At 34.4% G+C, this 22,344-nt stretch overlaps 1 protein-coding gene across 1 annotated transcript in view; it reads left to right on the top strand.

The window, feature by feature from the left end:
• The window catches only part of LOC148092016 (uncharacterized), a 36,962-nt gene that overhangs the window by 4,168 nt on the left and 10,450 nt on the right, over positions 1-22,344 (top strand). Inside the window, exon 3 of the mRNA XM_087822271.1 lies at positions 12,287-12,516. Coding sequence (XP_087678397.1) covers positions 12,287-12,516 — 230 coding nt within the window. The remainder of the gene's footprint in view (positions 1-12,286; positions 12,517-22,344) is intronic.

The raw sequence follows: 22,344 nt of genomic DNA on the forward strand, positions 1-22,344 counted from the left end.
TAAGAGTATTCCAAAGAAGCATTTAAATCCCCAGTTTTTCTAACAATTAACAATGAAAAACAGATGTTTACAAAGCCGTTTCGTAAGCTGTCTTAAAAGACGATAAAAGATGGTTTGTGTTTAGTAAGAAGGAAGAGCAAGATAACTGCTTGCCGAGTGTGTATTTAAAAAGCATTTTCATTGGCTTAGTTATTGTTAATAGTGAAAGAAAACATTTTGTGCTGCACATACTGTATGACTGTGACTATAAAAAACTGCCATCATAAAGTCCTCAAAAACTCTTAAGATGTAATTTACAAAGATAATAATAACACAGAATTATTTCACTTCTCTGAATGGTACCCATTTGCATACCAGGACTGTGTACAATATACTCATAATGCACACTCATAATAGCAAGGACTTCTTAACACTATAACAACAGCATAAGATCTGCACATTAGACAACCTATCCTACCAAGTTTTACTTGTTTGGTGTGACAGTATAGTCTGAGTTAGCCAGGTGTTAGCTGTCTACGCAATTAAAGACCAACCACATTAACTACTAATTCACCATTGTGAGAAAATATAATGATAAAATTGAAAATTATGTGACGCTGCAAGGCAATAACAATATTATCTAGTAGTACCTATCTAGTATGATATTGGAAAATGTCAAATATTTTTAAAGTTGTATGTCACAACTACAGGCCTATACTATAAAAGAAACCACTTAAAACATAACTGAGTTTTAATTACTTTTTTATATTATTATTTCATGAACCATGAACCATGAACCATGCTAGGCACTTTAAAAATATTTAATTGTTAAATATTCGTTTGGGTGCTTTTATTTTCTGAAACTGAATCTTAATAATGATTCTTCTTCATGAAGCATTTATCTCCTGCCTACATCTCAGTAACTATGTATTGGTATCCACTACATGTTTCTTGTTCTTACTCAGCAGAGAATAAATATATCCTAGTAAGAAACAGAAATATAGTATTTATATTACCCAGATGGATTATTTTCTAAATTTACTCCTGATATTTTTTTATGTTAGTCAAAATAGAAGAGATATTTTTGAAACAAAGACAGGAGAAAGGTACAATATTGCAACAAGTACAATATGTAACAGTACCTAGATTGGCACAAACTGAGCAAAAATATCTAATTAGGAAAAATTCCTGAATATATTAAAACATTTACATTTTTTAAATTAAAATTTTGTTTAATATGAAAAATGCAACAGAAGATAATTACTTGTCCTTAAAATTGTATTAAATATTCAATAACACATAGGCACTTATTTCTGTGAATATTATTATTGAAATTGAATGTATTTTACTGTGAAGCTTCAATTATCTCCCAGATTATAATAAAGTATGAAAAATATTCATGTAGTTGACTTCATTCAATTAAAAAAGTTTTTAAAATGTAAGTTGATTATTTTCATGAACATTACAATTTATATTAAGAACATGACACTTTAAACACAAAGAACAAAGAAACTGCCTTAAACCAACTACATTTTGGTCTTTGACATTATGTCAGTTAGAAGATTGCTAAAATTCTATTACCCAACCCTTACAACTCAGGTTTAGTATATTATACAAGAGGGAGAAATCTGTAAAACAATTTCAGTTTCCAAAGTCAATACCAATGCAAAATCTCTTACACATTTTAAGTTTTGTGAGTGAGAGTCAATATTTTTGCTCCCATTCTCTTTTTAAAATAAATTTAAAATAACATTTTATCCAGTAATGTTTAAGAAATAATTTTGCAGTCAAAAAGATTTCATTTTATCACTGATATTTTCTTATGAACATACATTATCTATTTGGATGTGATGATGTAGAAAATTGCAAGGACTTCTTGGGTGACAGGAAGTAGAATATACTATAATTGTCAGCAGTGGAAAACTCTTTTAAGTTCAAGATGTACTCAAGGTTTCCAACAAAATCAAATAACTGTATTTAATATCAGTAAAACTATATGTGTGGGGGATAATTGGATATAGTTGTTTTACTTTTAATTTTTAATCTTTTGACCCAAAATTTGAGCAATTTTGTAACTTTTCCAAATATAAAAATATAAAAATTAAGCTCCAGCCCACCTTTCCAGAAATAGGGCCATATTGGTCTAATCTGGGAGTATATGTATAGGATCTGCTCATTTTATTTAAATTCATCAACCTTTTTGCCATAACTTTACTTGAGCCACTTCAGTCATGACTATCACGATTTTGTGGACTTATTCTTATTTTAATATAATTCCCACTGTTTTATAAATTACTTCAGCATAGCTATTTAATATACTATTTCCCTTTTATCATTTGACAAATCTGAGCACCTGAAATGTGAACTTTCTCATTTTGCTTTCATCTATGTGCCTATATTTGGAAAAGCATGCAATGTAAATTTTTTTCTATTTATAATTAGTATTTCACAAAGTTATACATACAACAGCTAACATTCTTCTGTCCTATAGTTACACAAGGAGTACTCATGTACTACTTACAGTTATTTTGTGATGTCTTTAAGTAAACTAAAAATCCTAAAATGAGCTAAGAACAGTTTATCCGAATGTGCAAGCCATGGGTGCTAAGATCTAGGAAGAGTAAAAAGACAACTTGTGATATCTGGATTCCATGAGCATACAATTCACAATCATCACAAGTCATTCCAATAGATGCATTAAAAGATACATCAGGCCCGGCGGGGCAGGGCTCAGCGGTTGAGCGTCAAACTAGGATCCAGGCCATCCGGGTTCGATTTCCGGTCAGGACACATGCCCGGGTTTCGGGCTCGATCCCCAGCAGGGGGTGTGCAGGAGGCAGCCGATCAATGACTCTCTCATCATCGATGTTTCTATCTCTCTCTTTCTCCCTCTCCTCTCTCTGAAGCCAATAAAGATATATTTTTAAAAAAAAAAAAAAGATGCATCAGACACATTATAATGAAAGGTCATTCAAATGCCACAAAATACAGTCTAGAGGTAGTGGGAATATTACCTCAGTTTTCCAGACGGTATAGTGTTGTACATAAAGATGACCTAGAGTATTAGATTGTCTTGATATTACAATTTTGTTCTCATTGACTGTGTATAGACACTACCCTAAACAAGTGACTAGCATAATCAGCTTCTAAAATAATTTATAGAAATCATTCGACTGCAGAATTTTTTTCAGATTGCCAAATTTATAGTGCCCTTTAACACATCTATTAATAACCCTGCATTTAAGCCATTTCTACCTCCTAAGTACTACTTCTACATTTACTATTAACAAAATTAAAGCATCTTATAGCAGACATCCTAAGAACGCCTATACAGAGATTCCAATGAAATTCAATCAGAAAATGTCAGAAATCTTGATATTTCTTTTAGAGCTAGTGCAATTCATCTCACTGATTATTTTTTTTTTTTTGGTCCAAGATCTGATTTCTTTTAGACCCTAAGAACGCACATATTTTCACTTATTTATGAAAATCACTAAAAATATTGCCAAGTAAGCTTGTACATACTTTGCTTTTTATTTTAAATTAATTTTAGTTTTTGTTTAACTGATGCCTGCGAAAGGTAACAAAATTTTACTAAAAAGCTCATATAATAAAATGATGGATGGATCTCTGCCACACCTACCCTATCCCATTCGCATGATCTAAAGCAATCACTTTCAAGTCTTTGCAATGTTTCTTTAGTATTTAACTGCATATTTCTGACTAACGTGCTTAGAAGTACATTTTAAGCTTTGTACATAAACTGCTTTTTAATTTAAATTTTTTAGACATTATCCATTGTTTTCTTGTTTTGACAGGAGAGTATTTAATTCTTAAATATCATCTCTCCCATCCTCCCAATATAATTATATAACAACTCTTGGTTAAGTCAAGTCAATGTTTACATTGTCACACACAGTAAATTTTGTTCATGGCTGAGTCAAGTAGTTTACTACAAATGCATGCCATATCTTTTATAACTTTTTTGTTTTTCCTTATTAAAGCCTTGTTTATAATTTACTAATTTTTGAAGGACTTATCACTTCTTCCACATGTTTTTGCCTATCAATATTATTTTCCAAATTGTCAAATATATGATAAAATTTTTTCTCAGAAATTATAATGGTTAATTTTACGTGTTTACTTGGCTAGACCACAGTGCCCAGATAGTTGGGTAAAACATTACTCTGGGTGTTTTTGTGAGGGTGTTTTTGGAAAAGATTAGCATTTAAATTGGTAGACTTTGAGTAACGCAAATTACCCTCATTACGGAGGGTAATTAGATGAAGACCTGAATAGAACAAAAGAACCAACCCTCCTTTGAGTAAGAGTGGATTCTCAAGCAGAGAGCTTTCAGACTTGCACTGGAACATCGGCCTTTCTGAGTCTCCAACCTGCTGGCCAACCCTACAGATCCTTGACTTGTCAGTGTCCACAAACTCATGAGCTAATTCCTTACAATAAATCCCTTTCTGTATATATACACATCCCATTGGTTCTGTTTCTCTGGCAAACCCTGACTAATATAGAAACCCTGTCTTTCTGTTCAAATTCAGACTGACGGCTCTCTATGCCTTTACATAATAGTCACCCTGGTATTTGCTTTTATGCTTGCTTGTGTTGGGTCCCATGCCTTTCTTTTTCTCGTTTGACTTAACTCATTTTATTGGAGCACAGTCTCTAGTAACTTCTTTAATAAAAAGGATGCATGAGAAGTAAATTTAGTTGTAGCATATCTAAGAATATCTCTCTCCTAAGACATTCACTTGATAGTTTGATTGGGTATAGAATTCTGGGTTGAAATCATTTCTCCTTGAAATTTTTTGAGCATTACTTCATTGTATTCTAGACTTCGGCATTGATATTGAGATATCTGATTCCTGATCTTACATGACTTACTTTTTTTCCTCTGTATCTGTGGAAACTTTGGGGATCTTATGTCTATTACTACTGTTTTAAAATTTTACAATATTGTACCCTGATGTGGATCTTTTTTTCATTCATTGCCCTGGGCACCTAGAAGCTCTTTCAATCTGAAAAGGCATGCCCTTATGTTTTGGATACTTATATTATTTCTTTTTCTACTCTACTCCATTTTCTGTTCTTCTTTCTGGAATGCCTATTAGTCAGATGTTGGAGCTAACATTCTCTAAAATGCGTATTTTCTCTACTTTCCATTTCTTTCATTTTATTCTACTTTCTGGGTGCTTTTGAGAGAGTTTTCTTCCCCTAATAAAAGGATACAGCTTCCTAAAAAACATATCTTTTGTCAATGCACCTCCCAGCTTTCTATTTTTAAATGTGGCTGTGATGCCTGGAGTGATGTGGTTGTGATGTTCCCAACCATCTTATAATCATGAGGCAATACATACAAAGATGAAAAAGTAACTAAAAAAATTCAAAACAACTAGAACTTCTCCTGGCACATATCAAGTATTCCATAAATATTTGTAAAATGAGCTAATGTTCAATGAATAATGACAGTAATAGGGCAAAAAGTCTAAGATTTTAATAACATCATTGCACTGCTACAGCCCTAAACTGCCAAACTCCACATTTCTTATAATATGAAATAAGTAACTGTTTTCATTACTTAAGACACTGCAGGCAAAAACATTCCTTACTATTATGGACATACAATAAGTATTCAATTAGTGGTAGATATTATTAGCCTTATTCTAGATGTCATATTCTTCAGGTCCACTACTATTAGTCTTACTTATATGTCTAATAATGCTTTTATAACACATGCTTTCTTCTCTGAGTTCTCCACATCCTTCTAAAATTGTAGATCCTGGAGCTGAGCACTATTTCTAGAAAAATATTAATCTGTGCTTTCACAAAATGTCATAATGAGAAGATGTGGTCACTGATTCTTTTTCATACAATATTCTTATTTATGCTTACTCATTCCTGTTTGTTTAACAACAAACAGGATGGTCATGCTTAGCTTAGTATATTCTGATCTCTGGATTATTTTCCTTTTCAATTTTATTTTATCTATTTTAAAAACAATAAGCATGACAATATTCACTATAGCTAATGAAATAATATTGAGATTAGGAAAAAGTTAATAAAACTAAACTTTCCATTCCCACATCCCTAAGATAAGCAAAGTTAATAGCCTCCATGTATTTTTCATATATTTCTTTATGTTTATTCAAACATAAACATATATATTGAATATTTGTTAGAAAAATTATATTATGCTAGTTACATTATTTGTAATTTGCTTTCACAACACTGCATAGACATGCCTTTAAATTTAGATGAAATGCATTCTATTAGTACCTGCATATGTAATAGCTGGGCATTCTATAATAATTTATAACCTTACTTCTTTTAATGGGCATTTAAATAATTTGCAACTTTTTATTACTGTAACAACATCCACATTATAGGGGTTTCAGGAGGAGAAGAGAGTGAGCAAGGGATAGAGAACCTGTTTGAAGAAATAATGGCAGAAACTTCCCTAACCTGGTGAAGGAAAAAGTAACACAAGTTCAAGAAGCACAGGGAGTCCCAAACAAGATGAACCCAAAAAGAGTCACACCAAGACACATCATAAATAAAATGGCAAAGGTTAAAGACAAAGGGAGAACCTTAGAGGCAGCAAGAGACAGTTACCTACAAGGGAGTTCCCATAATGCTGTCAGCTAATTTTTCAACAGAAACACTTCAGTCCAGAAGGGGTTGGCATGAAGTATTCAAAATGATGAAAAGCAAGGACTAGCAACCAAGACTACTCTATCCAACAAGGCTATTATTTAAAATTGAAGTCAAAACAAAGAGCTTCCCAGACAAAAAAAAAAAAAGACTAAAGGAGTTCATTACCACCAAACTAGCATTGCAAGAAATATTAAAAGGACTGCTTTAAGAAGAAGAAAAGATAGAGAGAGATGTATAAAGAAAAAACTGGCAAGTAAATAAGTACCTATCAACAATAACCTTCCATGTAAATAGATTAAATTCTCTAATCAAAAGACATGGGGTAGCTGAATGGATAAGAAAACATGACCCAAATATATGCTGTCAACAAGAGACCCACCTCGGAACAAAAGACGCACATGGACTAAAAGTAAAGGGATAGAAAAAGATATTTCATGCAAATAGAAAGGGGGGGGGAAGTTAGGGTAGTAATATTTATATCTGACAAAATAAACTTCAAAACAAAGGCCGTAAAAGAGACAAAGAAGGTCACTGCATAATACTAAAAGGATCAATCCAGCCCTAGCCAATTTTGCTCAGTAGTTACAGTGTTGGCCTGCAGACTGAAGGGACCGGGGTTCAATTACAGCCAAGGGCACATACCTTGGTTGCAGGCTCCATCCCTGGCCCTGTTTGGGGCACATGCAGGAGGCAACCAATCAATGTGTCTCTCTCACATCAATGTGTTTCTCTCTCTCTCTCTTTCTCTCTGTCTCTCTCTTTCTCTCTCCCCCTTCCACTCTCTCTGAAAAGCAATGGAAAAAATATCCTCAGATGAGGATTAATAATAATAATAATAATAATAATAATAATAGAATAAAAAGGTCAGTCAACAAGAGGATATAACCATTGTAAACATATATGCACCCAATACAGGCACACCTAAATATATAAAGAAAATCTTCGTGGACTTGAAGAGAAAGATCAACAGCAATAGAGTCATAATAGTGGATTTTAACACCCCACTGTCATCAAAGGATAGATCTTCTAGACAAAATCGTCAACAAGGCAACAGTGACCTTTAACAACATACTAGATCATACGGATTTAATTGATATTTATAGAACATTTCATCCCAAAGCAGCAGAATATACATTCTTCTCAAGTGTACATAGATCATTCACAAAGATAGACCATATTGTTAGGATACAAAATAAGAAATTCAAGAAAATTTAAATCATACAAAGAGTTATCTATGAAATCCATTAAGAGTAATAAAAGTAGCCTGGCTGGTGTGCCTCAGTAGTTGAGTGTCAACCCATGAACCAAGAGGTCACTGATTCAATTCCTGGTCAGGGCATGTGCTGGGGTTGTAGGCTCAATCGCCTGTAGGGAGTGTGCAGGAGGCAGCCAATCAATGCTTCCCTCTCAACAATGTTTCTATCTTTCTATCCCTCTCCCTTCCTCTCTCTCTAAAATCAATAAAAACATGTTTTTAAAAAATTTTTTAATAAAAATAAAATAATTTTTAAAAAGAATAAATAAAATGTTTTATTTTACCTTCATTTATTTCTTCTCTATCAGTCTTTATGTAGGTCCAAATTCCTGACCTTTTTCTGACCACTTTCCTTTTCTCTGAAGAACTTCTTTTAATATAGCTTCCAAGGCAGTAAATTCCCTTGCACTTAGGAGTAGCCAATGTGACAGAATCCTAGTCCATGGAATGGGAGCAAAAGTAGTACACACCATTTACACTTCTAGCCCATAGGAGTTGCTGCTACCTCCTAGCCCTAGCAAATTCTCTTGCATGATCCTCTATATCTGTCTATTATAGCAACCTTGGAAGCCAGATGTTACATATGGCAGAGTTAAAATAATGAAAGGAGCCTGAGTACCTAAATCTCTACTTGGTGGAAAGCCACCCACTAATCCTGAACACCTGTTTTGGATTACCCTGAGAAAGAAATAAACATCTAATGTGCTAAACCACTGGCAAGTGGAGTTTATCTGTTAAACCAGCATGACCCTAACTATGTATACATTATTCAATAAAGTTTTGTAATATTAACCTCAAAAATTCTTGCATATCTTCTGTTAGATGTATTCTTAGGTATTTATATCTTTTTTTATTCTATGATTAGTCTTACATTGCACTTTTAACTCTTTGCTGGTAGTTTATAAATATACAGTTACTTTTCTAATTTTGTATCCAGCTATATTGATAAATTCTCTTATTAATTATAATAATGTATCTGTAGATTAATTTGGGTTTTCAAAATAGATAAACATATTATCCACAATGAGCCTTTTACATCTTAGTTCTTTTTCCCTCTCTATGTGAATTACAACATAGTATAAATCAACAAACTACAAGTTTTGGCAAGGATGTGGTGAAAGGGGAAGCCTCATGCACTGTTGGTGGGGATGCAGACTGGTGCAGCCACTGTGGAAAGCAGCATGAAGTTACCTCAACAAATTAAAAATGGAACTGCCTCATGACCCAGCAATTCCACTTCTGGGAATATATCTGAAGACACCCAAAACACTAATTTGAAAGAATATATGCACCCCTATGTTCACTGAAGCATTATTTACAATAGCCAAGATTTGGAAGCAGCCCAAGTGCCCATCAGTAGATGACTGGATAAAAAAGCAGTGGAACATTTACACATGGAATATTACTTGGCCATAAAAAAGAAAATTTTACCTTTTGCAACAGCATGAGTGGACCTGAAGAACATTATGCTAAGTGAAATAAGCCAGTCAGAGAAAAACAAGTACTATATGATTTCACTCATATGTGGAACCTAATGAACAAACTGAACTAACAACAAAAAAGAGAGAGACAGACTCACAGAGAGCAGGCTGACAGCTCTCAGAGTGGGAGTGGGGGCAGGGGAGGGTGGAGGGATCGAACAAAAAAGCAAATAAAGAGAAAGAACTCATGGACAGGGACAACAGTGTAGTGATTGCAGGGGCCGGGAGGGGGGGCCTGGAGGTGAAGGAGGGTATAAAGGGATAAATAGTGATGGAAAAAAAAAAGTAAAATAGAATTTTTTAAAAAGAGGTAACAGACAGCATCCATGTCTTATTCTTGATTATAAAGGGAATGCTTTTACTGTTGCAAAATTAAATTTAATCTTTAAAGTAGGATTTTTTGTACCCTATCTCATATTAAGGAAATCCCTTTCTATTTTAGATTTGTTGAGTTTTTTAAATCATAAATGGATTTAGAGTTTTATCATGTAATTTTTACCATTTATTGAGATGTAGAATCATCCTAGACCATGGCTTCTACACTAAAGCCACCCTCTTGATCCAAGATTGCCTGAGACGACTTCTGAAGACGCAGCTATCACATCTGCATCGCATCCGGTAGAAAAGAGGGGAGGAGAAGGACAAAAGTGTCCACCTCCCACCTAAGAAATCCCTTTTGAGGAATCTTTCTGGGAGTTCCCACACTACACCTCTGCTTAAATATCTGAACTTAATCACGTAACTAGATCTAGCATGGGAAGGCAAGAAATGTAGTCTTCTGACTGGGGACACTAACAACATAAATGAACCTGAGGTTCTGTACGATAACTTAGGAGAAAACCAAATGTCCTTGGGCACGGTGATGACTTTAGATATAACACCAAGGGTATGATTCATGAAAGAAATAATAATAAGCTGGATTTCATTAAAAATTTAAAACTTCTGCAATGGGATAATGCAATGTCAAGAAATGAGAAGACAGCCAAAAATATTTACATCTGATAAAAAAATACATCTGATAAAAGACTGTTAAACAAAATATACAAAGAACTCTTAAAAATCACCAATAAGAAAACAACCTGATTAAAAACTGGGCTGAGGACCTTAACAGACACCTCCTCAATGAAGATATACAGATAGTAAATAAGCATATGAAAATATCCTCAATATCATATGCCATCAGGGAAACTGAAATTAAAAGAACAATGAGACACCACTATACACCTCTTAGGTTGGCCGGGAAAAAATAAAATAACATCAAATGCTGACAAAAATGTGGAGCAGCAGGAACTCTCACTGCTTCTGGGAATGCACAACAGTATAGTCACTTTGGAAGACAGTTTGGCGGTTTCTTACAAGACTAAACACACTCTTATTCAATCCTGCAATCACATTCCTTTGTATTTACCCACAAGACTTGAAAACTTATGTCCACAAAAAAACTGCACATGGATGTTTATAGTAGCTTATTTATAATTACTAAAATTTGAAAGCAACCAAGATGTCCTTTGGTAGGTGAATGGATAAACAAACTGTGGTACATACAGACAATGGAATGTTAATAGCACTAAAAAGAAATGAGCTATAAAGCCATGAAGAGACATAGAGGATATGTCTTAAATGAATATTACTAAGTGAAAGAAGCCAATCTGAAAAGACTACATACTGTATGATTCAAATTATTTGACATTCTGGAGAAGACGAAACTATGGAGACAGTAAGATCATTTGTTGGCAAAGGTTGGAATCAGGGGGAAGGTAAAGAGATGAATAAGCAGAGCATAAAGGATGTTTTAGGACCAAATTATACCAGTTTGTGGCACTGCCAGACAATAAAAGATGAACTTACTGATACGAAAAAGACCAAAAAGAGATTATAGAAATAAAATGATCACACTTAAAATTTAAAAGTCAATTAGACACAGCTGGAAGATAAAGCTAAAGAAGTATTCTAGACTATAGTCCAGAGAGAGAAAGGGATAAAAAACATAAAAGAGGTAAAAGATACTGAGAACAGAATATGAAAATCAAATGTACTGTAAATCCAATTATGGGTTGAGATAACAAGAGAGAGAAAATTGGGCAGAGGCAATATTTGAAGAGGATTTTTCAGAATGAGTGAAAAACATTAATATGTAGACTCAGGAAATTCATCAAATCCTAATGGGAACAGATAAAATATATATACAATTGGACACACTGTAGTGAAACTATAGAGCATAAAAGACAAAGAAAGATCCTAAGGACAATATTGAAGATGGATTATCTATAGCGAGCAACAGTTAGATGAACAGCTGTTTTATTATCAGGGACAGATGAAGACTAGAGGTAGAATTTGTTTGAAAATGATTATAAATATAAATTTTCACTTCCAATGAAATTATTTTTAAAGATTAAGGACAAGAAGAAAATATTTTTAGACAAATAAAAAGGAGCAAGTTTGTAACTAGCTGACCCCTAGACATTTTAAGGGGTTCACTCAGGCAGAGGGAAAGTGATTCAAGATGAAAAGGCTGCAATGCTAGAAAGAACAGTAAGCAATACATTAGTTAAAATGTGGATCAATATAAACAAATACTAATTGTATATGACAATAATGCATAATCTATATAGATTAAAAAACTATATAGAATTAGGATCTTGGTCAAAATAGCTTAAAAGTTAGGAGGGACTGATCAAAGTTAAAGTGTTTTAAGTCCATGTATTGTTTGAGAAAAGGATACATTACATTGGCTTTCTTTAGATTTTTATATGTTAATTACAAAATAGATAGAATATGTAACTTCATGGGAAAGGCAAATGGGCCACAAACAACACTTTTTAGGGCGGTGAAAATATTCTCTATAATATAATGATGGGTATTTTTTAAAAACTAAAAAAGTGTGTATTATGCATATATCCAGTGGTCCCTCGGTTTCCGAATGTACTCCGTTCTGGAAGACCTTTCGAGCTCTGAAACGTTCCAAAACGGAGGCATCAGCAGCCGACAGCCAGGCCTCAGGATCTTGCCCTCAGCAGAAGCCGCGGGGCATGTTCGACTTCCAAGGAGTGTTCGAAAACCGAGGCATTTCCTTCCGGGTTTATGGCGTTCATGAACCGAAATGTTCATCAACGGAGACGTTCGATAACCGAGGTACCTACCACTGTATTTCATTCTGTAACTATGGATATTAATTAGATTTATTGTGGTGATCATTTTTCAATAGATACAAATACCAAATCATTATGTTCTACACCTGAAACTCATATAAAGTTGTATGACAATTATACCTCAATATATATATATATATATATATATATATATATATATATATATCCCAATTTTTGCAAATGGGCTTTGTATGTGTTGGTTAGGGCATGCCTTCAAACTTTAGCCAGTCATTTTACAATTCTACCTTAGGCCTCACTTTCTACTTGCACAAAGCTTAAACATTAGCCAGAAGTGAGAACTTAGGTCCTTTTTGGGTATTTTCTGAAAATGTGCTCAGCCACATGCATGTACTTGTCCTTCTAGATTCCTAGGAATATGTGGGAGCTTTTCAAAGTGCTTATTTCCCAAAGCATGCCATTCCTCAGTTATTACTCTGAACTTTTTGATTAGTTTATTGCTTGCCCCACCCAACTTCATTGGTGAATTCTATCAAACATCATTTTTCTGTGTGTTTCATTTTGGAGAGTTTCTATTACTGTCACCAAGTTCATTAATGTTTTCTTCAAGAATGTCTAATACGCTGTTTAATCCCACCCAGTGGAGTTTTGAAAAATGTCAGACATTGTAGTTTTCATCTCTAGTGGTTAAATTTGTGTCTTTTTTTATGTTTTCTATGTCTCTGCTCAATCTTTTCTGTAGCTTCTTGAGGAAAAATTGCATCCCTTCTAAATTTTTATTGGATACCAGATCTTGTGAATTTTACCTGTTGGCACTAAATATTTTTTGTATTCCTATAAATATCTTTGAGCTTTGTTCTAAGAAATCGTTATAAGTGACCTGAAAATAGGTTGATCCCTTTGGGTGTTGTTTTTAAGCTTCATTAGGTAAAACTAGAGCAGTATATAGCCTAATTTTCCCTCACTAGTGAGGCAAACCTCTTCTGAGTTTACTACCTGATGCCCTATGAATTATGAAATTTTCCACCCCAGGTGGTGAAAATTGGAAATATTTTCATCCCTGTTTGATCACTAAATATTGTTCCTTCTAAGCCTTTAGACTGGGTTCTTTCTTTGGTCTACAGATTTTTCCATGAAGATTCAAGGGGGACCCTCAGTAGATCTCCAGAGTTCACTAGAGAGAACTTCAAAGTACTTTAATTCAGTTTTCTCCTGATACTCTATCCTGCAAACCTAATGACTTTTACCAGAGATCGTACCTCTCTGAAATGTATTCAGACTTTGTCACCAAGGTCATAATAAATTTTTTTAAATGTCTCATGAATTTTTTTCTTCCATAAAGTGTTTTTATCTTCTCTGTGTGTAGTGGGAAAATACACCATTCCTCAGTCTCTGGATTATGGTATAAACTCAAGGCTCTAAATTTCCAGGACTCTTAGTCATGTGAGGCTCAAAAATCCTGTTCTCTCTCTAGGTTATTATTCTTTTTATCAGCTTTATAGGGCTTGTTTTGGAATTCAAAGCCAAGAATTTTGCTCTTTATTCTTGCTAAGTTCTTTTCTGTCTTCCCTTCACTTAGGGGGGGAAAAAAACAACTCAGCTTCAGAGTCTAGTTTAAATAGTACAAGGGCTGCAAGGTAAAGCAGAATTACCAGCAAGGAAAGTTTTCCATAATATTTTATCCCATTACATGGTTTGGCTATTATTATTATTAATCTCATTACATGGCTTAATTCCTTAGCTATTCATGCAATACAGGGAAACATTGTCTTTGGAGTATAAAAGAATTGTCACTGCTGGCCACTTCCAAGCTGGGTCACCTCGGACAAGTTACTTAAACTCTCTTTTACTTCATTTGTAAAACAGATATAATGATCTGTGGCCTGTGAAGATTAGTTATTATATATAAAGTAGTTGCCACCATGCGTGATATATCATAGTACCTCAACAAGTGTAAGGATGTATTTAGTAAGGAAATATTTTTACAACGTCAAAAAAATTCTTTAAGTGACCCAAATATAGGCTACAGGCTTTATTTGGCTTGTATGTGCAGGGAACACCTAGAGATCAGGTGATTACTCCTCACCTGAAATAGGGTCAGGGTTTTTACAGGATATAGGAGTATATGGGTCCTTGCAGTTTGGTTTAGAAGCAGAGTGGTTTTGTTTGCTTGTTTTTACTTTAACTCTAACTGTAGAGTGAGGGTCATTCCTGTATGCACGCCCCTGCTTGGGTTCATTGGTGCAATCCTAATAAACATCAGAACAGTATTGTCTGAGAACTGTTTCTGCAAGCTATATAATTTATTGTCTAATCAAAGTTGATAGGTGAGGGGAGGTAGATAGCAAAAAGAGAGAAAAAGAGGCAAAGATAGAAAGCAAGGAAGAAATTCGGAGTGTTCAGTGATGTTTGTTTTAGACCTTTTACAAAGGGAAGCAAATTAAGAGATATTAGAGATATATTTCTTATTGTGTTAATGAGAATTCACTTATAGTCGAGAGAGGCAACTAAAATGAAACAGAAAAAAAATCATTTTATTCTTGATTTGATTACATAAGTAATAAATATTTAAAATAAAAAATGTATAAAGAAGAAAAAAACACCATCACCCAAGATAACCACTATTAACCTTTTGGATTATATCTCTTGGCTTTTCTATGCATTTGTATCCCAGATACACCTAGCTGGCTCTGGAGTCCTAGAAAATATTTCCCCATTTACCTCCCTCTTCAAATTCATTCTCATCCACCCTTTCTCCCACCCCCCCCCCACCTACCTAACAAAATTTTAAAAACAAATTTAAAACAACAAAAAAACTTTAATAAACAAGTGGACTTCACTGAAGACTTTTTGGTGGGCTTTCTCCACAGCTAACAAATTTAGAATCTGCCTTAGTCATTTTTGTCTCCCAAACTCCTCCTCAGCGCAGCCCACCCCAACCTCCTATGTAGCTCCCCTTTCCTGGCTCTGCTTTTACTCTTTCAGGATAGCACTTCTCTAGCTCCCACATTCAACCTTAACATACACATACCCACTTTTGGGATCAACAAAACAAAGGGCAGTTTACCAACTTCTGAACTTAAACATCCAGCTTGGAATCTTAAACCTCCCCATGATGTTTTGGTAAATATTTTCTCCACTTCATTACATATATATACTCACATATACATGCATTTTTTTCTTTTACAAAATTAGTATTATCCTACTTATAAAAGTTTTGTATCCTACTTTTACAGTCTACTTGCTATAGTGAGCATTTTTATTTAATTATAGATTCTTTATAAACACTATTTTATAGCTACATAAAACTCTACCATATAATAAACCATAATGTTATACATTAGGTCGAATCATATGAAATCAATGTTTTTGTATGTCAGTAACAGTCAATTTTCAGCATTTGCATATGATTCAATCTAATAACTATTCCCTTACTGTTGGGCATTTAGAGTGTTTAACATTTCCCCATAAGAATGAATGATATGAGTATCTTTGTTATCTCTGGCTAATATTTTAAGCCCTATTCCTTGATGTGGCATTAAACTAGGTCAGGTTGTATAAATAATTTTAAATTACTACTTTCCATAAAGGTTATACCAATTCCATGGTAGTTCAGGAGTATCCCCATCCTGCTATAACCTGGACAGCATTATTGTTACTAAAAACTTGAGACTCAACAAAGAGTATTTTATTATTATTTATCTTTGCAATTTTTCATTTTTATTCACTATATAATCTTAGTTGTGTGTGTAATCTTTCTAATGATGTCCTGTGGCAGTTCTCCAATTAGTTATTATTTTCAAAATAAGAATTCTAATCCTTTATCATATCTGTTGCAAATACTTTATCTCAAATTGACATTTATCTTTTAACTTAGGATTTATTTTTATTTTTTATTTTTTATTTTTTGGCGTACAGCAGCTTTAACTTTTAGTGTAATTCATTCAATCCCAACTACCTTTTTATTTATTTATTTATTTATTTATTTATTTATTGTTCAAAATATTACAGATGTCCCTTTTTCTCCCCATTGGCCCACTCCATCCCACCCCACTCTCCTCCCTAGTCCCTCACCACACCATTTTCTATGTCCCTGGGTTATGCATATATGCATATAAATTCTTTGTTTAATCTCTCCCCCTCCACCCACCCGCCCTTCTTCCCTCTGAGATTCGTCAGTCTGATCCATGCTTCCACGTCACTGAATCATTTCTGTCCATCAGTTTATTAAGTTCTTTAGATTCCACATATAAGCGAGATCATGTGACGTTTGTCTTTCTCTGCCTGGCTTATTTCGCTTAGCATAATATTCTCCAGGTCCTTCCATACTGTCCCAAATGGTACCAGATCCTCCTTCTTTATAGCTGCAGAGTATCCCATGGTGTAAATGTCCCACAGCTCTTTTATCCACTCATCCACTGATGGACACTTGGGCTGTTTCCAGCTCTCAGCTATTGTAAATTGTGCTGCTATGAACACTGGGGTGCATATATTCTTTCTGATTGGTGTTTCAGGATTCTTAGGATAAATTCCTAGACGTGGGATCACCGGGTCAAAAGGCAGCTCCATTTTTAATTTTTTGAGGAACCTCCATACTGGTTTCCATAGTGGCTGCACCAGTCTGCATTCCCACCAGCAATGTACTAGGGTTCCCCTTTCTCCACACCCTCACCAGCACGTGTCATTTGTTGATTCATTGATGGTCAAAACAGATCATTTATTCATTCAGTTTAATTTTAGAGCAAGCTTTTTTTTAATTTAATGAATGCAAAGTATTAATTTAGGTACCCTAAGACAACTGCCTTTTGGCCATTTTAGGTTGATAGTTTCTAGTTAAATCTTCCTATTTCTAGAAAGCACTTGCAAGTAAAGGCTTCCTATCAGGAGTATTCATGAGGGCTGGGGTCTGGGAGTTTCCAGGCTTGGAGGCACAATTTCCCATATTAATTTTTAGTTTCTTTTTTTTCTTATACCTGTAGAGTCTGAGAAAATTTACTAGGACTTCAAAACTGAACCAGTTCAGCTCTCATTTATACAGCAAAGGTTTAGACTCAGATTCTCAGAAAGCAATTCTAATTGAAAAGCCAGAGTTAAAACCAGCCACCCATTTTTCCTCCTTTCTCAACTTAGCCTGGGTTCTGTCAACCCTTAACCTTAGTTCTATCTTGAGGATTTAAAATGACAGCTCAAAAAAACTCAGACGCTCTACCAAAAGCAAGGGAAGGTCCAGGATCCCAGAGACACTTACCCAAGTTCACCACATGGGAGGGGAACTAGTGGGCTCAATGGGCACTTTCCTGGATCCTAGCACCAGTCCTGATCTGAGGGGTGGTCTCAGGGGAGCATCTTTGGACTCCTAATGACTGCACCAAGTACTGCTAACATAAGAAATCATTCAAATCTGTGAAAAATTTTTGTAAGTTTATTGTAAGTAGCTTACATGAAATCCACTGGTGACAGATTAGGGAGGTGGGAGAAAGCAAAAACCCAACTATCTTTTTATATTTAAATAGTCCCTTAAGGGAAGTCAACTAGGCATTCCTTTATCACATTTATTTAAACACAGTAAAAATTATCTTTATTCTAAAATTGTACCCCCAGATGTAATTTTTATGGTTCACAATATCAAAACAGATAAACAAATATAAGTGTATCTATAAATTTCCTCATCATTATAGAAAAAAATAAATGTCTAAGTCTATGTTCTAATAGTAAAGCAGAAGAATTGTCTCCATATATTATGAGAAAAACGCTAACAATTCAATTGTCAATACTGACATTTTCCTCCAAATCAACTACTATTAAGTTCATGGTCATGGCATAAGTTTCAGCATTTATTTCAGGATACTTTTTTGGTCCTAAAAAAATAAGTTGCCCAGCCGGGCATGGCTCAGCAGGTTAAGCACCGACCTAGGATCCAGGTGATCAGCGTTCAATTCCCGGTCAGGGCACATGCCCAGGTTGTGGGCTCGATCAATGGCTCTCTCATCATTGATGTTTCTATCTCTCTCTCTCCTTCTCCTTTCCTCTCTCTGAAATCAATAAAGATATATTTTTAAAAAATAATAATAAGTTCATGTAACTTTCTATGCTAGAAAAAGTAATTAATTGTCCTAGCTGAGCATTACTCTTTATTTTTTCCCAAACCAAGCACCAGCCTTGTTTTCGACATGAGTATGTATATCACCTCTATCTAGCACAGCAGAGGACTTCTACCTTTAAGAACCATTAATCAGTCCCAAAAATCGCTTTCTACTCAGTTTTACCAAACTTCAAAAATTTGGATTTAGTGCCTAAGGCCATGATTTCTGTACTGTAGGAAAAATAAAATGCATGCCAATCCTCTAAAACTAAGATACTTTATAACCTCATAAAAGTACAGAGATTCTACTTACAACAAAATTTTAAATCTTTACATAATGATATTATACATTTAAAATGTCATAAGTCTTATTTATGCTGCCTTATATAATTAACAAGTAGTAAGTGAGAATGGCACAGATGAACCTACAAAATATAGTACTTGCTATAGTTCATCTACCACTTTAAAGTCATAGAGTTTTCCCCAAAGCAGCCATTTCTCTATATGTAATTCACCAAGAATATGATCTTTAAAATTATATTCTCTGAGGATTTTATCAGAGATAAAAAGAAAACTTTCATCAATATATATTATTTCCACAGATCCCATGCATTGTTGTATAAAGACAGGCTGAACAAAGGTGAATACTGTACTGTACATTTACCAAATAGAGAAATGAAGATAAAATTCTATCCAACACAAAAATAAGCAAAATTTACTTTAAATCTTAAGACCTGGCAATCTAATAAGTCTCTTAGGTAGAAAACTAGAATGTGAATGTAATATACATTCTAGAATGTATATTAGAATAAAATATACATAGTAGAATAAAATACAGAAAAAACACATATGAGTGATGATTGGAGTACATAAAAACCCGAAACAATATTTTCAACCCTAAAGTAAATCACTAGGCATTTTAATTTCATTTTAATTTTTCTATTGGATAAGTAAGAGCTTCAGAAAGAGACAGGAAATATTAGACCATCATTATCATCCAAAGGCCAGAGAGAGATTTAGACCCTTCAAGTAGCTTGTGGTTCTACTGTTGTAAGAACACATGATGTCTGAATTCTATCTGGGAAGCAGTGAGGTGATATTTAGAAAGAAATAGAATCCAACAATAACTACATAGTCAGTTAGTTTTACTTTCGGATTTTACTATTTGTTGTTTTAATGTTTAAGAAGGGAACATTTTGGAAGTTACCACTGGTTACAAACAAAAATGTATGTCAACTTACCTACATAAAATCTAAGTGGAATTCTAATCACAAATGTGGTTAGACAAATGGTAATGATCGGATTTTTATTTCACTCTTTAGTTCTGGTGTCAGTTCTGCCACTAATTAGATTGTTAGATATGTAACCTTTGATGAGACATCTAACCTCTGTGAGCTTTAACTTGCTAATGTGTAAAATGAGGATGTTTGACCAGATGATTTCAAATGAACTTCTAGCCATAAATGTGATAATCTTATAACTATACTCCTCCATTCACTTATCAAACATTCACTGAACATCAATTATTTTCTAGGCACCAGACTAAATGTTGACTATCAAAAATCAATTATATCATTTATTGAAGATTTATGTGACAAGTACTGTAATAAATGTTTTACATATACTTTCTCATTTATTTTCATCTCCACAATAGTCTTAGGAGATAGATGTTACTATAGCCTATTTTATAGCCAAAGAGAGAGACAGAAAAAGGGGCGGGGGTAAATAATCCCTAGTTAGTATAAGAGCCAAGATTCAAACTCAGGAATCTCTGACTCCCAAGTCCATGCTTAACGTGAACATCATGCTGCCACCAAGGAGCTGATGGCACAATATTTCTCAAAATGTAGTGCTCATATCACCTGCATCAGAATTACTTGGGGTGCTTATTTAGAATGCAGATACTCAAGCTCAATTCAGGTTCTACTGAAATCAATTATCTCTGGAGTAGAGCTTCTATTTTAAATAAGTAATTCTGTTCAGATGATTCTTATATATACTAATTCTGAAGCCTACTATATCATTCATAATTTGTCTACATTCATTAATTAAATATTTTAATGAATGACCACTATATACAAGTCATACTATGCTAGGTGCTATGTTAGACACATTGCTGTATAAGACATTTGTGTCTAATTGCAAGCAAAACCCTTGACAGTAAGACACATACAACTACCTACAGTGCAGAACGTTTGTGGAATCTTTGAGATCTTGCCTTAACTGCTGTAATTGCTGCTCTATATTGCTTTTATATTGTTTTTACTTAATTCATGTATTTATTATCTTTGTCAAACAGAATGTAAATCCCTTGGAAGCTTCTATTCATCTCTTATTTAATTTTGTTCTTCTGGAAAATATGTATTAAGTACCTACTAAGTACTAAACATTATGTGGACATTAGGATTATACTGGTAAGCAAAACTTAGACTCCGTTCCTTCATGGAGCTTTTGATCTAGCAACAGAAAATCCATTAATCTAATAATCAGACAAATGAAAACACAAATATAGTAAAGTGTAAATTACTGCTATAATGAATGATATGAAGAAAAGATACACTTGGCTAAAAAAAACAAGAATTAAAAAAGAAATTTGGTCTAGTCAGAGAAGTCAGGAAAAGCTCCCCTAAGAAAGCAATTAAGACATGAAAGATCTGTAACCACTAATTAAATGAAAGAGGAGGAAAGAGAAGGAAGTGTCCGGGAAAAGGTACAGCATGTAAAAAAAGCATTTGTGGTAGATGGGTAGGTACATACCAAAAACAAAGGACTGATAAACAGAAAGTAAAATTGGAGTGCAGAGAACAAAAAGGTGCTGAGACCCTCAGGGGTCAAACAGTGTAGGGCTTTGTGGGCCATGTGAAGAGTTTTGTTTTTATCCTAAAAGCAATGGCAAAGCAATAAGGGGATATACTAGTTATTGTCCATTTGTTCTGCCCCACCCCCAGACCCATTCTCCACTTAGAGCCCTGGGAGAGGGAAACCACTGACTGCATCACCTGGGCTCCTTGTCAGAGGACTTCTGTTTGTATCTGGCCAAGGGGAAGTACCTGCAGGAGACTGGCAGGAAGAAAGAAAAGTCAGAGCATTTCTTCCCCACTCTCATTCTGCTTTGGATCTCAGCTCTAGTGGTAGCTGCATCCCTGAACACTGACTCCTGCCCAGCAGGCACTCCTCTAGGGCTCTGGGCTCCAATAACACTCACTGTTTCATCCTCTTGTCCCTTCAGGCCCATCATAATGGCTTCCTCCTGCCACTGGTCTCTTGGTGCCTCAGCATTTCTTGTTGACTTTCATAACTGCCCACGTCTCCTTTCATTAAAGCCTTTTCCTCTGAGTGGAACAGTTTCCTGCTGGGGGCCATAGCAAGTGAGGTAGTCAATCCCTAGAGCCTAGTAAAAAGATCTGTACAAACTGACACTCAATAAATATCTTGTAACCAAATGACCAAACTAACTTACTCCAGTCAAGGACACTCCATGGAATTTTCTTTTGCCTCTTATTTCCATGGCTTACTTTCTTCTTAGTAGTTGGTCTTAATTACTAAAAGATTCTTGGAGGACTGTAACCATTACCACTCACACCAACAGTTTTCTCACCATCCAAAGGAATTATGAGGAACAAGACTGTCGTAGTGTAGATATAAAAAACATGGACTTGGATCAAAGAAACCTGAATTTAGTTCTTTGCCCTGCCACTCAGTAGTATACCCATAGTATGTTTTATAAACTCCCTAAATATCTGTTTCTTAAGTAAAATGGGAATATTAATA

The sequence above is a fragment of the Miniopterus natalensis genome, chromosome 11 (assembly GCF_054644295.1).
Source record: "Miniopterus natalensis isolate mMinNat1 chromosome 11, mMinNat1.hap1, whole genome shotgun sequence".
Taxonomy (NCBI): Eukaryota; Metazoa; Chordata; class Mammalia; order Chiroptera; family Miniopteridae; genus Miniopterus; species Miniopterus natalensis.